Raw genomic sequence first — 21113 nt, 5'->3', positions numbered from 1 at the left:
TAGCCGGAAGTCGGGGGGCGGGGACTAGGCCCTCGAGTCACTTCCGGGAGCGCGGGGTCGAGTCTCTGGGCGTTGCGGCGACAGAGTTTGGCGGGCGAAGGCAAACAGAGGTAGGTATTCGCCCCGCCTGTGGTCTGTCACTTCCCAGAGGGATTACTTCTCTTTCTCTTCTGTTCCCGGTGTCTGTGAGGCGCGGGGAGCAGCCTGGTGACATCTCGCTCTCTTCCACCGAAGAAATCGAGCGCCCGGAGGCGGGAGATGAGGCCTGTCCGCCCACCCCGTGGGGCCACCTGCTGTCAGTGGACTCCCCCCGCCCTCGACTTTAGGCTGGCGGCGTGGGGCGTGGGGAGCGCGGGGAGTGCGGCCTCATCACTCACCTGCCGGGTGACCTTGGGCGAACCTAGCCACAGTCCCCGCCATGGCCAGGGTGGCGGGCCCCTCCCCGCTGACTGGTGAGGATTCCGTGGCCTCGTGCGCGGGAAACACCAGGCGCGCCGTTAAGCGGTGTGGAGCCCGAGCGGTGAGCCGGAGCCAGTCTCCTGAGCTTCGGGGCTCACAGAGGGGGGAGGTAAGAGCATGTACACGTAAAGGTGCAGGCTGGAGAACGGGAGGAAGCCTCCCTTCCTCCCCATGGCCCCAGAGGTGACCACTGTTACCTGTTTCTCCTGGAACCTTCCAGGGATGTGCTAGGCATGTTTAGGAAATACTTACACTTTTTTCTCTTTAGCGATGGCTGGGTTTCAATTTTCTTTTCTTTTCTTTTTTAAACACAAGTAGTAGCCTGTACGCCCATTGTTCTGTACGTTGTAGAACATATAATATGTTGGAGGTTGTCCAAGTCAGTACCTAAGGCTATGCCTCTTTTTTAACAGCCGTATGGCCTTTCACCATGTAAATAAACAAGAGGTAATTTAGGAACTTTTTGATGGATATTCAGGATGGTTATTTTTGCAATTAGCTACAGAAGATTTTGAGAGATCAAAGAATGGGAGTAGGATGCTTTCCGTGTCAGTTGCTTCCAAAGAAATGCTCCTTCCATATTGCCAAAGCTGGAGGAAGGGGTGTTTTGCTGCTGATCTCTAATACTGGCTTTGTCTTTTTTTTTTTAATTTTAATTGGGGTATAGCTGATTACCAGTGTTACGTCTGGCTTTGTCTTCTTATTTTAATTAATTAATTAATTAATTTTTGGCTGCATTGTGTCTTCCTTGCAGTGCGCGGGCTTCTCATTGTGGTGGCTTCTCTTGCTGCAGAGCACGGGCTCTAGGCGCACGGGCTCAGTAGCTGTGGCCCATGGGCTTAGTTGCTCTGCAGCATGTGGGATCTTCCCGGACCAGGGCTTGAACCCATGTCCCCTGCATTGGCAGGTGGATTCTTAACCACTGTGCCACCTGGGAAGTCCTGTCTGGCTTTGTCTTTAACCAGAAACTTGTAGAAGAAGTGTTCTAAACCTTTGGCACCTACTCGCACTTGTCTGTTTTAGAATCTAGTATAAGATGGAATTCGTTTTAGCATGATGATATGAATTGTCACGTTCTGCTTCATGTATCTGTGTTTCCTAGTATTCTGAAGAGAGCATCGGGGCTGTCACATGTTGTGTCACCTGAATTCAAGTTTGAGAACCAGACTTTCGGGCCAGGGGAACAGCATGAATTCAGGTGAAAGAGGATGGTGGTGTTTGGAAGTAGTAAGTGGCTGGAGTAGGGATGGCAGAGGAAAGAAATGGGAGATGAGGCTAGAGTGGGGAGGTTAAGGAATTTATTATCAAGCTGAAGGTTTATATTTTGGAGAAATCATACAGATACAAGGTTTTTGAACTGGTACTAGGGAAGAAGAGGAGGTGATGAATTATGCTTTAGGAAAGCTAATATTGCTGTGGTATTGTAGTGGTTAAAAAAAAATGTCATATGCCCACAAATTCTTTGAAACTTAAGTGATGGAGTTTCGTTCCCCTCCCCTTGAGTATGGGCTGGACTGAGTAGACTTGCTTCTAGCAAATAGAATAGAGCAGAAGTGATGGGATGTCACTTTGGAGATTAGATTATAAAAAGACTATAGTTTCCACCTTAAGTGTTCTTTTCCCCTCCATCTTCCCCCCCACCTCTCCCTCCGTCTTTCCTTTGTTCAAAATTACTTTCTCTGGGTGAAGCCAGCTACCAAGTCCTGAGACTACTCAGGCAACCTGCCAGCAAGTGAGCTTGGAAGTGGATCCTCCTCCAATCGATCCTGCAAAGTTTTTTTTTTTTTTTTTTTTTTATTTTTGGCTGCGCTGCGTTTTCATTGCTGCATGCGGGCTTTCTCTAGTTGCGGCGAACGGGGGCTACTCTTCATTGCAGTGCATGGGCTTCTCATTGCGGTGGCTTCTGTTGTCGCAGAGCATGGGCTCTAGGCGCACGGGCTTCCGTAGTTGTGGTTTGCAGGCTCTAGAGCACAGGCTCAGTAGTTATGGCGCACGGGCTTTGTTGCTCCACGGCATGTGGGATCTTCCCAGACCAGAGCTCGAACCCGTGTTCCCTGCATTGGCAGGCGGATTCTTAACCACTGCGCCACCAGGGAAGCCGATCCTGCAAAGTTTTGAGAGATCCTGAGCCAGAACCATCTAAGCTATGCTGCTTCCAGATTCCTGACCCACACACATAAACTATGAGATAATAAATGTTTGTTATTTTAAGCCACTAAATTTGGGCTTGGTAATTTGTTATCCAAAAATAGATAACTAGTGGAAATGTGTAGCCCTCCCATCTTCAGACCCATCAGCTGTGTTGATGTAAAAGTCCTGTTAGGACCTCACACCCAAAACAAGTTCCACCATGAGCTCATTATCTTCCTCTCAAACCTGCTCTTCGTATGTTTTCTGTCTCAGTTCATGGCACCACAAACTCACTGCCTAGTTGCCCAAGCCAGAATATGGGAATCCTCAATTCTTTTCTCCTCATCCTCCATATATGGTCAATAACAAAGTCCTGTTGTTTATTTCTTCTAAATATTTCTTGCATTCATCCAATCCTTTTTATCCCTTCCAGCTTGTGATGCAAACTATCATTACTTTTTTTCCTAGACTACTGTACCAGCCTCCTAAGTTGTCCTCCTACCTCCAGTTTTGCATATTATAGTCCATTCTTTGCCCTTCGGTGGGAGTGATCTTTGTAAAGGGCAGATGTGGTCCTATCAAACCTGATCATGCTTAACCAACTTCCTTGCCATATCATTGTCATTAGGATGAAATACAGATTCCTTAATTTGCCTTCTACATATCCAAGTGTGCATTTGTTTTCTTGTGTCCCATCTGGTTTAGAATTTGTCCTGGAAAAAAGTGTCCCAGTTTGAAAAATAAATTTTATGGTCAACCTCAACATATTAGGCACTCTTCATCTGCTGCCTCCCTTATTACCTCCCTGACTTCATACCCTGCCTCTCACCCCTTCAGTCTTTAGATCCTGGTTTCAACTCTGCAGTTCCCACTTGTCTTCATACCTTCTAACATGCTGTAACTTCTTCCTGGAGCACTACCACCTGCAAAGTCGTCCTACCATAATTGGCTGTCCCCTGCTTGAGAATAAGCTCTGAGAGGGCAGGGGAGAGCCAATTAATGGTAGGAAAACTATAAATGATATCTTCACCATTGTATCCTTAGCACCTAGCCCATATATAACATAATGAATATTCACTTGAAGAATGAGTAATGCATTGTAATGGCCTGAGACAGGGCTTAGGTTGACAAGAATAGGAAACTATTGTGGTTTTCTAGGTATTGATCTAATAGCGTGATAGCAGTGAGGACAAAGTATAAGACTTGAACAAAAATTGGATAAACAAGAAGGGAAATTCAGATTATTCCCAAATTCTGAATAACTGGGCAAATCGGTGGTTTTGTTAATAGAGCTTGGGAAGGCAGGAGGAGCAGTAGATTTGGAAAGAAAAATATGATATTCTTTTTCAATACTGAGTTTGAAGTTCCAGGGGTACATCTATGTGGATCTGGAACGTGGAGGAGAAGGTTCCTGAACTTAAATAGGAAATGTGAAAGTCATGGAAATGATGGTTAAAATTGTGGAGAGACTTCCCTGGCGGTCCGGTGGTTAAGACTCCACACTTCCACTGCAGGGGGCACTGGTTCGATTTCTGGTTGGGGAACTAAGATCCCGCATGCCATGTGGTGCAGCAGAAAAAAAAAAAGCTTTGGAAATAGATGAGATAGCAAAGAGAAGAAGCATAGAGTCAGAATAGGGCTATGGAGAAACCCTCAGTAGGGGACAGGAGGAAAAAGAGCCTGTAAAAGAGAACTAGTTGATGTAAAAGAGGGTGCTTAGGAATGGAGAAGTGAGGATGTGTTAATACCGTCAAATACTGAAGAACTTCTAAAAGGCCAATTTGTTGGGCAGTTAGGTCATGGCGACCTTACAGAAAGCAATTTCAGTAAAGGATTATGAGGAATGTGAGTGAGAGAGGAAAACTGGAACATTGGTATATTTTAAACTTTTACCATTAAGGCAAATGAAGTGAAAATATTTTTGTGTCCCAGGGAATTCTTTATATTGACAATTCTCTTTACTATCAACGATAACGTATATAATAGCACTTGCCCATCTCTCTATATGGCATTTATTTTTAAAATTTTATTTATTTATTTATGGCTGTGTTGGGTCTTCGTCGCTGCGCACGGGCTTTCTCTAGTTGGGGCGAGCAGGGGCTACTCTTCGTTGTGGTGTGCGGGCTTCTCATTGCGGTGGTTTCTCTTGTTGTGGGGCATGGGCTCTAGGCATGCGAGCTTCAGTAGTTGTGGCACATGAGCTTAGTTGCTCCGTGGCATGTGGGATCTTCCCGGACCAGGGCTCGAACCCGTGTCCCCTGCATTGGCAGGCGGATTCTTAACCACTGCACCACCAGGGAAGTCCCTATATGGCATTTATTGAGTTGTTAGCATTTTTGATTTCTCCAAAGTTTGAACGTCTGTGGCCTTATCCTATTCACTTTCAATCCATAGGGCCCAACTCATGTGTAGGTGCTTACCACCAGTGAGCTTACAACTTAACAGGGCAAAATAAGGCATACGAGGCAGGAAGTGATAAATGCTGAAAGTGGTATAAGATGCCACATGAACTCAGATTACTTAAAAACTGAAAGAATAGCAGTAGGAAGAAGAGTTCTTAAAATTAGTGTTTCACCTGCTTTGATAATAACTGTTGCTTAGTTTGTTTTCTCTATGTACTAGATTGAATCTTTGAGGACCAGAACTAGAGTTTAGTTATTTTGGTACACACAGGGTATGCCTGGCCTGAGGTGAGCAGACACTGCGTCTGTGAATCCCTTTCTGCTGCCTTAAGGCTTTACTCTTAATTTTCCTCTTCCTGTTCTGTTTTCTTCATTTTCCCCTTCTCCAGTAGCTGTCTTTGTTTCATGTGTGTTATTAAGAGGTAGTGTCATGCTACTTCTCCTTTTTTCCCTCTACGTTTTTTTTGTCCTTTTGTAGTCAAGTGGTTTCTCCTGACTCCTTGGTTTCAATCACACTATTCCTATTCCCTTTAAAGTCACCAGTGACCTTTTAAGTCAAATAATTTTAAAAAAATCCTTGTTCTTCTTGACCTGTTGTATTTGAAACCATTCTAATGTACACTGAAATTTCTCAAGGAATTTTATCCCTTCCTAAATATCCGTGCCTGCTGTTTATTAAGACCTGGGTTAGCCATTAGTGAGCACTAGTTTTAAATCTGAAATGTACTCAATTTTTTCTGTGTAAGTATAGTTGCCGTAATATGTTATTTAACTTTGGGATTTATGTTGGAAAATATTTTACTCCACCAGTTCGTCTTTTATTTTTATTTATTTATTTTTGGCCACACCATGCGGCATGCGGGATCTTATTTCTCCCACCAGGGATTGAACCCAGGCCCTCTGCAGTGGAAGCGTGGATTCTTAACCACTGGACCACCAGGGAAATCCCCCAAATGGTCCTTTAAAACAAGCTAATCTGAAAAACTAATCCATATTATTTTATCAAATTTCACTCAATAGCCTGAGGGTAGATAGTTCATTAATAAATTAAATAACTTAAAATTTTCTTAAACTGCTGTCAGTTCTACCTTTTCTTTTTAAGGCTTTTCAAACTCAAGATACTGCTGAGCACACACAAGATTAATACTATGTAAACTCTCTCTATCCAGACTCCACATATTAAATTACATTATTTATGCCTATCCTTTACCCCCTAAAAATAATGAATTTTTAAAAGAATTAAATATGGTAATTGCCAGCCAAAATGAACATAGTATTGTACTTGTAAAGGAATACTATAGGTAGTCCTAATAATGGAGATTGAGTTAAAGGAAAACTAAATGTAATTAAGTATCCTGAACCATGTATGTGAATTACTTTTTAAAAATTAATACATACATTAACATCTGGGAAGAAATGAAAGTAATTAGCATGTACATTTCTAATGGAACAATTACTAAGTTTTGTGGTATGATTTCTTTTTATAGTAAACATACATTAAGGAAGAGACATTCAATATTTTGAGTACCCAGGTCTCACTGAATACCATTAAGTTGTTTCTCTGAAGGTACTGAAAGAGGTTTCTGTTTAAACTTCTTGAAATTTTTTTTTTTTTTTTTTGCGGTACGTGGGCCTTTCACTGTTGTGGCCTCTCCCGTTGTGGAGCACAGGCTCCAGATGCGCAGGCTCAGCGGCCATGGCTCACGGGCCTAGCCACTCCGCGGCATGTGAGATCTTCCCGGACCGGGGCACGAACCCACGTCCCCTGCATCGGCAGGCGGACTCCCAACCACTGCGCCACCAGGGAAGCCCTGAAATTTTTTTTTTAGTAGTTGCAAAATCTGCCTGCTTAACAAAATGGCATTAACTGTATGCAAAGTAGTATAAATCATAGTGCAACTACCTGCAAAGAATGTATGAAGATGTTGCTAGACGGTAAACAAAGTTTAAGAAACAGCAAACTTAATAATGGAGCTCAAATTCCAGTTATTTGAAAATAAATATTTGCTAGAATCAACTAGTAAATCTAAACAACCCTGCAAAATTAGAATAATTACAAATGACAGAACAACAACAAACAAGCCATATAATTATCCATGTCTGGGTTATCTAAAAGCAATTTTAAAAATCTTAGTGTCCTCAAGATACTCATCCTGGTATTGAAATCTGCTAGGAGATATTAACCTAGACGTAGTAGAATTAAGAGGTGAAACAATATTGCTCAAATACAGAATGTGACATTTTAAGGAAGGTAGGAAGAGCATGGTCTTTTTGGTCAGAAAGATCTGAGTCTGAATCCCAACTCAGCGATATACTAGTTATTTAGCTTTGGACAAGTTAGCTAATCTCCCAAGCCTCAGTTTCTTTATCTGTAAAATGAAGCTAGTTCTCCATTGGAATTGTAAGAGATTAAATGAGATATCATATATATCAACATAGTACCTGGCACATACATAATAGCACAGGGCCCTTTGCTGAAAATAATCATTAAATGGATTAGAAAGTGAAATGTGCATCTTAGGGCCTGAAAGAGGGGAGGCCTGTACCTAAACTCAAGCAGGGAAGAAGAGGCTGGTAAGTCAAGAAATTTTTATTAGATTCTAATTTAAAAAAAAAAAAAAAAATGGGGAGGGCCCTAGGGAAGGAGAAGCAAGAGAACAATGAGATCACCAGAAAGGAGAGAAGAAAATGAAAAGGTTTTCAGTAGAGAAACTTTATCAACCTGTTTGCTGTTCCTCTTTAGCTCTCTTCTTGTACCTATATAGCTGTGTGGGTACCTTGAGCACCTCTTGTTGCTCAGTCTCATGACGTACACCAACCCTTCCTTGTACACCATTTAGGTAGACAACTTTTTAATCCAGTCAGTCTCAATTTAGAGGAATTATATTCCTTGAGAAATGTTATTAAGGCTATTAAAAAAAAAATCTTATTTATCTGGCTGTGCCGGGTCTTAGTTGTGAGATGCGGGATCTTTAGTTGTGGCATGTGGTATCTAGTTCCCTGACCAGGTATTGACCCGGGCCCACTGCATTAGGAGCGTGGAGTCTTAGCCACTGGATCACCGGGAAGTCCCATTAAGGCTATTTTAAAAAGTGACCTCTAGGCTTTAAAAAGAAAAAGCCTTTTCAGTACCACTGATCATCTTTTATCTTTGAAGATAAGCAGCTGACAACTTCTTGGAGGACTGTGTTCTTTTAACCATACCAGTATATAACTGGTGAATGTTACTGACAGTTCAAAGTGCATCTTTACTCAAATTAGGAAGGTTTTCAATAGCCACTGAAAGTATTATGCTAGGTCATCAATAAGGGATCAATAAAAGAACTTCTAAAAGTTATTCATACATGTAATTTAATAAAATAAATCTACCAAAAAAGAAAACAAGGACTTAGCCCTGAGGTTTAAAAGAGTTAATCAGTAGAGGTACAAGTCAGGTGAATTTGCCTCTAGCAACATGAAAGTGTGATAGGGACAATCCAGTTTTATAATTGACAGGGCACATCAAAGGGAACAGAGTGAAGCAAGCACTCAAGACTGATAGGGAGATCAGAAGGGAGCTCACGTTTTTTCACCTTTGGGGAGGCTAAATAGTCTGTTTCTGTTTGGTAACAGCTTTACAAAAGCAGATAAAGGGAGAAGAAGTAAAGCTTTTCTCTCTGGTTTATTTACTCATTTGCATTTCTAATGATAAATTCAAACGAGGCTGTTTGTATTTGCAACCAACAGGAGAAAAAATCCTAATTGGAAAACAAAATTAAAATTTTCAAGGACGGACAAAAATTTATGGGATATACATCAAATAAAATTATTACCCAGCAAATATAAAGAGAATAAACTGTTAAGACATGTGGGTTAATCTCTAAAACATGCTTAAAAAAAAGACAATTGGGTGCATAATATGATTCCATTTATGTGGAGTTCATAAATGGGCAAAACTGGGACTTCCCCAGTGGTCCAGTGGTTAAAACTCTGCTCTTCCACTGCAGGGGGTGCTGGTTCCATCCCTGGTCCGGGAAGAACTAAGATCCCACATGCCACAAGGTGAGGCCAAAAAAAACAACCAGGCAAAACTAATCTCTGGCAGAACCGTGATTGCCTTGGCAGGAGGAAGGGATGGATTGGAAACAGGCAGAAAGAAACTTCCTGTAGTGATGAAAATGTTCTATATGTTGATGGGGGTGTTTACATAATTGTATACACTTAACAGACTCGTTGTAAACTTGAGATCTGTGCATTTCACTGTATGCAAGCTTTATCTTAATAAAAAAACACTCTTGTGTACACCTTCTGTTTGCTGGACCTTCTTTAAAACAGTAATTACTCCTACGAACCTAATCCTTTCAAAATTGCTTTCTCACCCTAAAACTTAGTGTATTTGCCAGGGAAATAGCAAAGATGGTGGAGATTGCTTTTGTTCTAAGTAACTTGTGTAGTTTGGAAGCAAACAAAGTCCTTTAGGAGGATTGTACTACTCAATTCAGAGGGGTGAAATCTCAACCTAAATATAATCACAAATAAGGGTGCAAAGCAAGTTCAGTATATGTTTTCTTCCATTATGCCCTCTCTAGCTAATCTATTTTGCCAGTAGACATATTATCAGTAGCCTCACTCTTCTCTAAACTCAAAGAATACAACTTATTTCATTGTAATTTGGCCATCATTTATTCTAGACTGGGAGATACAGTTCTTCACTACAAAGCTACAACATCCAGGGTACTGATGCTATTTTTCTGCTTTAAGATACATTGATAGAGAGAACTTGTGTATCTGAAACTGGTTCCACAGGCCATGAAGTGTAAAATCTTGTACACACTGCAGTACCGTGCCTATGTGTGGTCTGATGCCCAAACACGACATTGAGCATTGTAGAGAAAACAGGTTCACTCAGTGTATGATACAATACAGGTGATATAAAGAGACAAATCCTTCAAAAGGGAAGATGACAATTTTTATTGTTATTACAAAAGCAAATTTTTTTTTAACATCTTTATTGGGGTATAATTGCTTTACAATGGTGTGTTAGTTTCTGCTTTATAAAAAGCAAATTTTTTTAACTTCAGTCATTTGAATAATTGCAAGAGCAGACTAAGGGCTTAATCCTCACACAGGCACCAAGTCAGGCACAGTAGGTAGCTACAAATCATAAGAAAAAGGTTTCTTTACCTTGGATTCCTGTAATTCCTACCTAGAGCATTCTGCCATGCTTTGGAATTAGTTAAAAACCCAGCAAACCTAATCAGTTCCCTTTAATTCTGCTTTTTAAAAAATGAGAGCTAGGTATTAACCTGCTGTCTAGTGAAAACTAGTCACTAAATCCTGGCCTGAGAGAGAGCCACATTTGTTTTAGAGCAAAGAGAAGAAAGTAGTTAACTAAGAGGTGTGTCAATTTCTGAGAGCCCCATGTGAGTCCTTAAGATATAGACCTTCTGGACTCAGACCTCAGTTTCACCTAATGCATGTGGATGGTCACCTGAGGAGTGCAGGAGCTCCAGCTCCAGCACAGACACTCTTTCCGGGGAAGCAGGAAAGGAGGTAGCAGGGACTTGGGCTGACATCTGAAGCACTAAGGTAATGTGCCTGGCAGAGGGTAGCCTCAGGAAGCACAAACTGTAATTCTACCTTTGCTGTCCGCAAACCTGAGGTTTAAAGGGCACAGTGGCATGTGTGGCAAGGCAGAAAAGACAATTACCATTCTGAGAATTGATGAAGAAATCCTGCCTAATTTTCTGCCTAATCAGACATGGTGCCTATCTGCTTCTCCCTTATTTTGGAGAACACTCCCAACACTCCCACACCTCCAGGCCCTTAAAACATTTCTTAGTAAACAACTCAGCTAGCATATTACTGTTTCAAGGAAGCATAGGATTAGAGGTATGTGAAAAGTGTATTTACTGAAAGGAAGACTCAATATGTTCTAGCATATTGAAAATTAAGAATATCCTAGAGCCAAAACCATCACAAGTTGAACCATATTTACCCTACCTGAAATTTGGCAGTAAACTGGTTCAAATGGAATCCACTGAACTACAGGAAAATAACACTTCCTATTCCATTTACCATGAAATCTAATATAACCAACTGACTGCTAAAGTTAAACCTACTAGGTTTTTGAACTCAAAGTTGTGCATGTGTAATTACATTTATATAACAAGTTGCTGCCATGGCAAGATTTCTAGAGAAAGAAACAAGATCATAAATGTATTAGATGGCATCTGCTATAATCACTGAAAAATTAGCTGGAGGAAATATAAGCCATATTATTTGGAGACAGAAAATCGTCCCCTAAATTCTGTTGATTGCTATCTACCTTAAGTGTATATGTCTGTGAGAGGATTAATGGCACAGTTTATTCTATAAGATAGGCCAACGCTGAAAATTTAGTCATCCTACAGTCAGAGCTATAGTGCTGTTACCAGAATTTTCACAAAGGGTTTTTAAAAGCTGAAAGTTGCGTGACGTTAAGAGCTACAATAAAAACTGTCCCTTGACTACCTTAAATTCCTACCCAAAGCAGTGAAGCTGTCATCCACGAAGCAGCGGTCCACAAGGAAGTCCATGCCAATGAGGAAAGGTGCTAGAGTGCTGTCACGTGGAACAGCCATCAAAGACCACAGAGTAATTACAGTCGTAACTAGTGTTTTCTGAATATTGCCAGGGAGTTTAGTTGATTTTTTTCAAAAATTCATCATGGAAGCAGTTTTCGACCATAAGTTCACCTTTTTCTTGGGTTGCAAAACTGCGGCTGGTTGAAAGTATGACCCAGAGTATCTGCAGTACTTCAGCTGAGGATGCCTGTAACTGTTCAGTTGCATCACGTTCAAAGTCCATCCCATATTGTAAAAGCAGTTCTTGTAGTTTATGTAACTAGCAGACAAGTATGAATTACCTCGTTACAGTGAACAACCTGTATCCTTTTATAATTTACAAAATTTTTACATTCAATTATCACATTTCAATTCAAAACAAATATACATGGGCTTATTTACCCAAGAACACTTTACTATTTGTCATTTAATTTCGTGGCATTATATACTCAGTCCATCTCTTTTGGTTTGATTTTACATAATTTTCATTGGATGAGTTGTTTGCAAATTAAAAACAAGAAGCAAATGCTGTATTTCCCCTTCTCCCACAGTAAGAAATAGGATTTAAAATGGCCATCACTTAGATGTTTATTTCAGTATCTTTCTTAAATTCATTTCATTAATTTAAAAAACTATAATTAAATAATATATCATGAAAGCTGTATAAAGAACATCATTAATGCAAAGAAAATTGTGATTCTAACATATCTATGCTAAAGAGGAAAAAAATGTTTAGGTCTGTAATATCCTAAGTCTACAGCCAATTACCCTATTTTTGCCTTGTCAACAATGTAAACACGTTTGTACTTACAGAAGACAAAATGACAGCGTAGGAATCTGTATTGCTTTTTAAAGGTCCAACATCTCCACACACTCCCAGTTCACTTCAGACATTATATTTGCCCATCCAAGTAACCAGGCAGTGTAATGAGTTTAAAATGCATCAAGTTTAAGTGAGCATTCTTCCCAAAGAACTTAAAAGCCCATAAAAATGTATGGTGTTGGTTAACAATGAGGTTTCTTCTAAATAATCTTATTTGCATAAATATACAAGAATCCATTGAATTTTATTTCATAATTATCCTTTTTTTTTTTTTTTTTAGAGGTAGGCCCTTCACAGTTGATATCCATGTCATTTTACTTGAGTCTTGGCAACATACACATAATATCCTAAAAGTGTAAATGTTTTAATAGCAAACATAACTGTTTTTTAAAAAATGTGTTCAGTTTAAAAATGGAAATCTATCTCTGGAATTAATTTCAATGACTCTTGAGCTTTTAAAGATTCATTAAAATCCAAGCAATTGCTAGTATTTTGTTCTTAATAACTTGGAAGTAGAAAAAGAGTTACTATGCACTGATTAAAGCTCCCACATATCCCAGAAAAATAAAAGCCCAGAGATTTGCAGACATAATAAATTTTATTTAAATTTCATGCAGTTTTAATAGCCATGAGTATAGTTATAGGAAGCTGGAGGACAGTAACTATGCTCTGTCCATAAGATGTGGCCTCATTCATGAAATGAATGGGAATTTTACAGTTAAGAAAACAGGATTAGATTAATTTTTATGTTTTGTGACTGGAAATACAGTCTGACTAGGCTTTTCTTTTCTGAGGCAGATGATTACATGGAAGGGACATGTCATTAAATACACAATTACAAAGTATCTTATTTAGAGATAAACCAATCTAAAAGAGGCCAAGTCTTTGATAAAGGGGGCATCCAATAAACCCAGAAAGTGTCCCCTCCATTTCCCATTTATTCTCATTAAAAAATTTCAAAGTTGTGACACAGTTTTAACAGAAAGTCAGCCTTTGATCTAAAATCCACAATGCTGCATTGCGGTTCATCCAAATCATAATTTAGCAAATTTCAAGAAAACAGTCAATTTCGAAAAATTGAGAAAAACTTACACTGTGCTTGATTCTATTTATCACTGTTAACTTTAGTCTGTGCAGATTCTGATGGTTCTAAAAATACGTTCATTTAGTTGCTGGATGAGATTTAGCTTTAATCAGCAAGAATCATCCAGCCTTTAAAATTACTAATACAAACAATAAACTGAGTAATTTGTAGAACTGGCACTTGCAGTTGATACAGTTTTCATATTAGATGCATGCAGCTCTTATAAATACTAAAGGAGGCATTTCTGCCACGTCTCAACATGCTGTCTTTATTGTAAATTCCATTAATTTAACAAGTTAATGGAATTTTTCGTAGGGGTACAATTTTATTATGCATTATACTTATAAAAACTACAGTATGCTGTTCTTGTATTTTAAAACCACTTACTGTGTTTAAGAAATCATGTTAAAATATAAATTGGCAGAAACTGGTAGACCTAATAAAGCAGTGTCACAGTTGCATAAAGATACTGTATGTATGCATTAACCATCAAAAGAATGGGGTCAAACTAATTCTTTCTTTTAATACAAACTTGAACATTGTTTGTAAATGCCTCATTTAAAGTAGTGGATAAGGAAAGTTTAGAAAAGTCCAAGTAATAAAATGTACTCAATTACTTGGTAAAGTTAAAAAGCTAATGCAACAATGTTACATCCAGATAAAAAACATTATTCAAAAGCAATTCAAATACCGAAAAGGGTTTCAAATTGAATATTTTATTAACATGGTAGTTGTCTTTGTAACATGTGCACACACACTCGCACACTCAGAATGATCTGCCTGGGGGAAAAAAAGACTAAGTATGCCTAAGGGAAATGAAAAATTAAAAAATTCCTGGTAGGTTTTCATTATTGTAGGCAATTATGTCCACATCACTTACAAAGCTATTGCCAAATCTGTCCAAGGAAGCAGAGTTTGAGAGGGGAAGAAAAAAATCTTGGGAAAAATTCAACAGTGGCATAGCAGAGCTCTCAATATGAGAAAGCTGACATAATGTGGACTTTTGCTGTGAATTTTTGTCTTTGCAAAACATGGGGAGAGGTTTGTCAATGGGCAGAAAATAAGAGTAGGCGGTGTGAAGTAGGCTTTTGCAGTCAGTTTTCCTCACAGTATTGTGCAGGGTCATCAAGAAAATGCTTAGTCTTTCTCTGGAACCAGTTTCAGAACTTTTCCAATTGCAATGGTCTTACCTAGAAATGAAATTTTTAAAAAACCTTTTCAGTAGTTAACAGCAAGGCTATGTAAGATATTAAAATTTATTATTTTAAATCATATTTTAAATCATTATTTTACAATGTAAATGACTAACTGGCTTTACCATCAAAGACATGATTTCTGATTAATGGAGGGGAACTGAAGATATGATTTTCTTTCAAAAATCTATGCTTGGAGAAGTAAAATGTGGATATCCGTACAATGGAATACTATTTGGCAATAAAAAGGAATGAATTACATACAGTACAAGCCACAACATGACTGAAGCTCAAAAACATGCTGAGTAAAATAAACTAGACACTAAAGGCCACAAACTATATGATTCTATTTTATATGTCGTGTCCCAAAAAAGGCAAACAGAGAGAAAAAGTAGGTTTATGGTTGCCTAAGGCTAGGGGTGGGAATAGGTGGTGACTTTGTGAACAGGTATTAGGGTTCCGTTCTAGATGTTATAAAATTAGAATGCGGGGATGACTGTACAACTCTGTAAACATATAATTCACTGAATTGTATACTTAAAACAGGTCAATTTCATGGTATGTAAATTATCTCATTAAAAGCTGTTAAACAGGGCTCTCAGTCCTATTATAAGAGATAGAAAACCCATGTAGATCTTGTGAAAAACCTAAAAGCCAACTACTCTTTAGAAAGAAAAAAAATTCTGGGGTTAAAAATTCTTGATACATTAATTTCTTCTGCCTGATTTTATCAGGTAACTAAAATTCTCGTTTTGTTATATTAATGGGACAAACCCAGTAACCAGTTTCACCAAGAAGAGTTTTAAGATAATGACTTCAAATGGATACCACCTTTACACAGATTTCTCCAAAATAAGGCTCAGGGACCATATTCATCATATTCCCAGTGCTTGGCATGGCTCCTGCCATGCAGTAGATATACAGTAAAGTTACTGCTGAATGAAACTGCAACTAATATGTGAACTGACTATTCTATATTTCAAGTGAACCGTGAAGTTTTATGTGAAGTTTTCCATAGTCTTAAAAGTTATCTAAGTTAATATAATAATCTATAGAGAAATGTCATTTTGTTTCCATAATACCAGAGTTTCATGGCTGTGAGACAAGAAAATTACAGCTGTTCCAATCCACTCAGATAGGCAGAAATGGACACACACACAAAAGAACATGAATATTAAACTTCTGAAATATTAGGTGTTAAGACTATCAATCTATGTACCCCTTTTATCTCCCCCCATTTCGATGTGGTTAATGTTTATCATATTTGATTTTAAAATGATTTCTTCTGAGCATAAAAAAAGATGTCTACCTCAGAGGCTTGCTTAGTAAAAATTTTCTCTACAGGATAGAGTCCTTCAAGATGAGGGTTTTTTTTTTTTTTTTTTTTTTGCGGTATGCGGGCCTCTCACTGCTGTGGCCTCTCCTGTTGCGGAGCACAGGCTCCAGACGCGCAGGCTCAGCAGCCATGGCTCACGGGCCCAGCCACTCCGCGGCATGTGGGATCCTCCCGGACCGGGGCACGAACCCGTGTCCCCTGCATCGGCAGGCGGACTCTCAACCACTGCGCCACCAGGGAAGCCCCAAGATGAGTTTTAATCACACATATTACAGAGGATTTCATCATAGAAATGTCTTATTTAGTAATAAATAAAATGACTCTCAAAATCCACTGCTTGCAAAATATTAAAATTAAGATTATTCATCTAGAGCATCACTACTAAGATGTGTTGTCAAGTCTGTCTGCTGTTCAACTCATTCAACTCATAAAACATTTATTATATGAATATATTATAAAACAAGTATCCAAGTTTCCTATGAACTTGCAATGTGCGCTGCACTCAGATGAAGATTACCAAAGCTAAGCATCTTAGATATAACACTAGACATCAGTTTATAGGCTTACCCTCATCTCTTAAAGTAAAACGACCCATCTGAGGGAAGTCTTTAAAGGTCTCAAGGCAGATGGTTCCTGCTGTTCTCAAGCGGGCAATGCATACTTGATCTTGTTTCACAAAGCGGGGTCGAGTCTTACTTTTTTCTCCTGATTTTTTGTCTACCAAGCAGATTAAGGCCTATCCAAGAAAAAAGGATGAGATTGGAATAATGTCAAATAAAAATCTTTAATACTAGAAGTGCAAATAAGAATACATCACTGTTGCTGATCAAAAATTATCAAGATGAAATGGTCTTAAAACAAAAACCTCAGTTATCTTAAAACTCACTGTTATTTCGACTTCTTCAATACAGGTATGGATATGCAGCACCGCATTATAACCTGGGCAGATGATGGATTTGTGCTCTATAATCACTATCTGTCAAACAAAAAAATTCACATCTTTATCCCTAGGTAAAAAAGAATTGAATGTGTAACTCACAATCTCAGTAGGGCACCAACTTATTTTTGTGTTGGATCAGGTTGCCTTACCTCCAAGCATGAACTTTGTATCCTTACCTCACTGATCTTCTTGGCAAGCACACAAACTTTAAAGACACAGGCAGACTTTCTTCTCTGGGAAGGCTTTCCTCTATACTCCCCACCAAGGAATTAATCATTGCTGCTCACATGCTAGGTTTTTTCCTCCTAGATGTGAACTTATAGTTTTATCCGTTTCCCAGTATCCAAGGTCCAAAGTTAACAACCTTGTATCTGACATCAAAATCTAACTTGATTAGTCATCGCATCTTAGAACTCAAAAATTCTGCAAGCTGTACCAATCACTTACTCTTTCATTGTCCTGGGGAGGTCAGGTTGCTAATAACATCGAGAAATTATGTGTGTTTTTCTGTCTGGAAAGTTATTTGCTCTGAATGAACAGACAAACCATGACTTCCACAGCAACTACTCTCTACTTAAAGTGAAAAACACTTTGAGCAAAATGTAAGTATCAATATATATTATCAACAGGAAATAAATAGGGAACTTACAAAGCATACTACCTACCCAGTACTTGTACCATCTTAAAGACTTTATGTGTATGAGATATACATCACAGTTGTGATCTCTATATATGGTTTATTCTATTTTAGTTCCCCTTCTGCACACAATGGCATGTCACCAATAATCAGGACAAAGGAGATTTAAATTCTAGTTTCATTTAGACAGTGAACATCATCATAATAATTACAACAATTGGTTTACCTGGGCATCAAATGTGCGACCAGAATGACAAAGATTATTAGGATCACAAAGTATGAACCCTGGAAGAATCTCCTCCTCTTCAATTCCTTTCAGTCTGATTTTGAGGTTTTCACCTGGGGCTACAGAATCAGTTTCTACATCATCAGAAAGGATTCCAAGAACTTCCACGTTGTGCTTAAAAAGAAACCAAGATTGGAGATTTTTTGACACATTCACTGCATTATAGAACAGAAAATTATCTGTTTGCTGAAGACTTGCAAGTCACATTTTTCTGTGGTTGTTGATTAGCCAAAATAATTCTTTGAGTGTGAAACTTTATAACATTTGTATGACACGAACTTAATGAAAAAAATCATATCCTAGAAGTACAAACTGCCAATTAGAAGATTTATCTGTCACATCCTAATAATTTCCAAATAGAACAAGTATAAAGTAACATTTGTCTTTTTCAAAATTACAACATTAAATCTAAAATTTGGATTTTAATTTTATGTATGTAATTATTATTATTATTATTGTTAAATTCCAGGAGTTAACAGACATAGTTTCCATTACCTATCAATCCCCCAAACATCCAAAGAATGTACTTTTCTAAGGTTATTTGAACAGCTAAGCTTTAAAGCACATTGACTGTTTAATAGGTAGTTTCCTTTTGGGGTGATGAAAATGTTCTGGAACTAGACAGTGGTGACGGCTGCACAAAACTGTGAATGTACCTAAATGTCATTAAATGGTAAAATTTATGTCTTTTACCACAATAGTTTTTTTTTTAAAGAGCATATAGATGGAGAAAAAAATGTTAAAAGCAATACTCACTAGTATTCCCTCATTTTATTCCACTTCTGCCCTTAGAAGTAATTCATATTTTTAAAACACATGGCAGAAAACAAACAAAATAAAGCCTTCAGGACAAAAATGAACTTTCTCATGATGGTGGACATACAGTAGAGAATCCAGAATCACTATATTCCATATGAGAATTCTACAAACTGTCACTTGCTAAACTCTAGTAGTTTCCCCATACACACACATACACAAATAATGGCTTTCTTTCCCAAAAGGCAGGTTATACCTTACTGATACCTGTCTGTTGAAATTCATTCCAAGAACTGGTAATATAGCCATATTTCCTAGCAAATTCTTTACAGTAATGGGATAAAGGGGTAGAAACTAGCAGTTCCACCATACACAACTAAACAAGTATTGTTTAATACTTTTTGCCCAAATAATCCAGCATAATTAATTCCTCTCCCCAAATAAGGACTTTTATAGCTAAACAAAATAGAGCAAGTCTAATCTCTAATCCATACTTATGAAAAATTAAGACCAACAAATTCTTAGTTTATGAAAGGTATTAAGGATTTTACCTACTCTAAGTACCTCACATAAGTGGAGTCATACATGATTTATCTTTTTGTGTCTGGCATATTTCACTTAGTATAATGCCCTCCAGGTTCATCCATGTTGTAGCCTATGTTAGAATTTCCTTCCTTTTTAAGCTGAGGTAGTATTCTGTTGTACGTATACACCACATTTTGTTTGCTTATTCATCCATCAATGGACACTACAGGTTGCTTCCACATTTTGGCTATTATGAATAATGCTGCTATGAACATCAGTTCTTTTAAAATTTATTTTTGGCTGCGTTGGATCTTTGTTGCTGTGCGCTGGCTTTCTCTAGTTGCGGCGAGTTGGGGCTACTCTTCATTGCAGTGCGCGAGCTTCTTGTTGTGGAACACGGGCTCTAGGTGCACGGGCTCTAGAGCGCAGGCTCAGTAGTTGTGGTGCACGGACTTAGTTGCTCCGCAGTATGTGGGATTTTCCTGGACCAGGGCTCGAACCCGTGTCCCTTGCATTGGCAGGCGGATTATTAACCACTGCGCCACCAGGGAAGTCCCTGAACATCAGTTATTCAAGGTCTGCTTCCAGTTCTTTAGGGTATATACCCAGATGTGGAACTGCTGGATCATGATTATTCTATTTTTAATTTTTTTGAAGAAATGCCATTATGTTTTCCACAGCAGCTGCACAATTTTACATTCTTGCCAACACTGCACAAAGGTTCCAATTTCTCCACATCCTCACCGGCACTTGTTATTTTCTGGGGTTTTTGATAGTAGCCATCCAGATGGGTGTGAGGTCTCACTGTGGCTTTGATTTGCATTTTCCTAATGATTAGTGACGTTAAGTATCTTTTCATGTGCTTTTTGGCCACTGTACCTCTTTGTAGAAATGTCTATTTAAGTTCTTCGCTCATTTTTTAGTCAGCTTTTTTTTGTTTGTTTGTTTGTTTTTTGCGGTACATGGGCTTCTCACTGTTGTGGCCTCTCCCTTTGCGGAGCACAGGCTCCGGACGCGCAGGCCCAGCGGCCATGGCTCATGGGCCTAGCCTGCTCCGCGGCATGTGGGATCTTCCCGGACCGGGGCACGAACCCGTGTCTCCGACATCGGCAGGCGGACTCTCAACCACTGCGCCACCAGGGAAGCCCAGCTTGCTTTTCTTTTTGTTGTTGAGTTGTAGGAGTTCTTGATATATTATGGATAGTAACCCCATATCAGATTTATGATATACAATTTTTTACCCACATTCTGTAGGGTGCCTATTAATTTTTAAATGTAAAATAGCCTGGCATCTACATCTTTTAAAACATTTCATTCTATTCCACTGAGACTCAGGGGACTAGTGAACTCAGTGAACAGAGTTTTTAAGGCTTGATTAACAACTGTAAGATATGCTACATTGACCTGCTTAGTCATTAGTATAAAGGGACAGCTTCTACAAGAACTAGTATATTAAGGCCCTTTACCTTTAGCTATAGCCCAGCTCTAGGTTCACTTGCCCATAAGTACTTTTCTTTTCTTTATTGTGATAAAATACTCATAAAATTTACCTTTTTAAACCATTTTACATTGTACAATTCAGTGGCATCTACGTTCACAATGGTGTACAACCATCACCAGTATCTGGCTCCAAAACACCTTCATCACCCCAAAAGAAAACTCTATACGCATTAAGCAATCACTCCCCATTCTTCTTCCCCAAGCCCCTTGCTTCCATCTCCACAAGCAAACTCAACTTCTGTGACTGCTGAACAAAATAGAGCAAGGATTCAAACTGACCATTATTTCCATTCATTTATCATTGACCTTCAAGTTGCAGAGGTAATTACCTTAGAAAAAAGATTCTATGATAGGATACTCTGATCTCCAAGGCATCAAGAAACCCCAAAGTAGGGCTTCCCTGGTGGCGCAGTGGTTGGGAGTCCACCTGCCGATGCGGGGGACACGGGTTCGTGCCC

The 21113-nt window shown here is 38.9% G+C and overlaps 1 protein-coding gene across 2 annotated transcripts in view; it reads right to left on the bottom strand.

Moving 5' to 3' along the window:
- Positions 1-9917: 9917 nt before the first annotated feature.
- GSPT1 (G1 to S phase transition 1) overlaps positions 9918-21113 on the bottom strand; it is a 35990-nt gene continuing 24794 nt past the window's right edge. For both annotated transcript variants that reach the window (XM_030883979.2, XM_060284179.1), the window contains exons 12-15: positions 17815-17988; positions 16898-16987; positions 16579-16747; positions 9918-14672 (exon numbers count right to left, since the gene is read on the bottom strand). In XM_030883979.2, the coding sequence (XP_030739839.1) occupies positions 14620-14672; positions 16579-16747; positions 16898-16987; positions 17815-17988 (486 nt within the window). In that variant the 3' untranslated portion in view covers positions 9918-14619. The remainder of the gene's footprint in view (positions 14673-16578; positions 16748-16897; positions 16988-17814; positions 17989-21113) is intronic.

This window comes from Globicephala melas, chromosome 15 (genome assembly GCF_963455315.2).
Source record: "Globicephala melas chromosome 15, mGloMel1.2, whole genome shotgun sequence".
Classification (NCBI taxonomy): domain Eukaryota; kingdom Metazoa; phylum Chordata; class Mammalia; order Artiodactyla; family Delphinidae; genus Globicephala; species Globicephala melas.
Note: the sequence above shows the minus strand (reverse complement) of the source record. Positions and strands in the feature narration are given on the sequence as shown.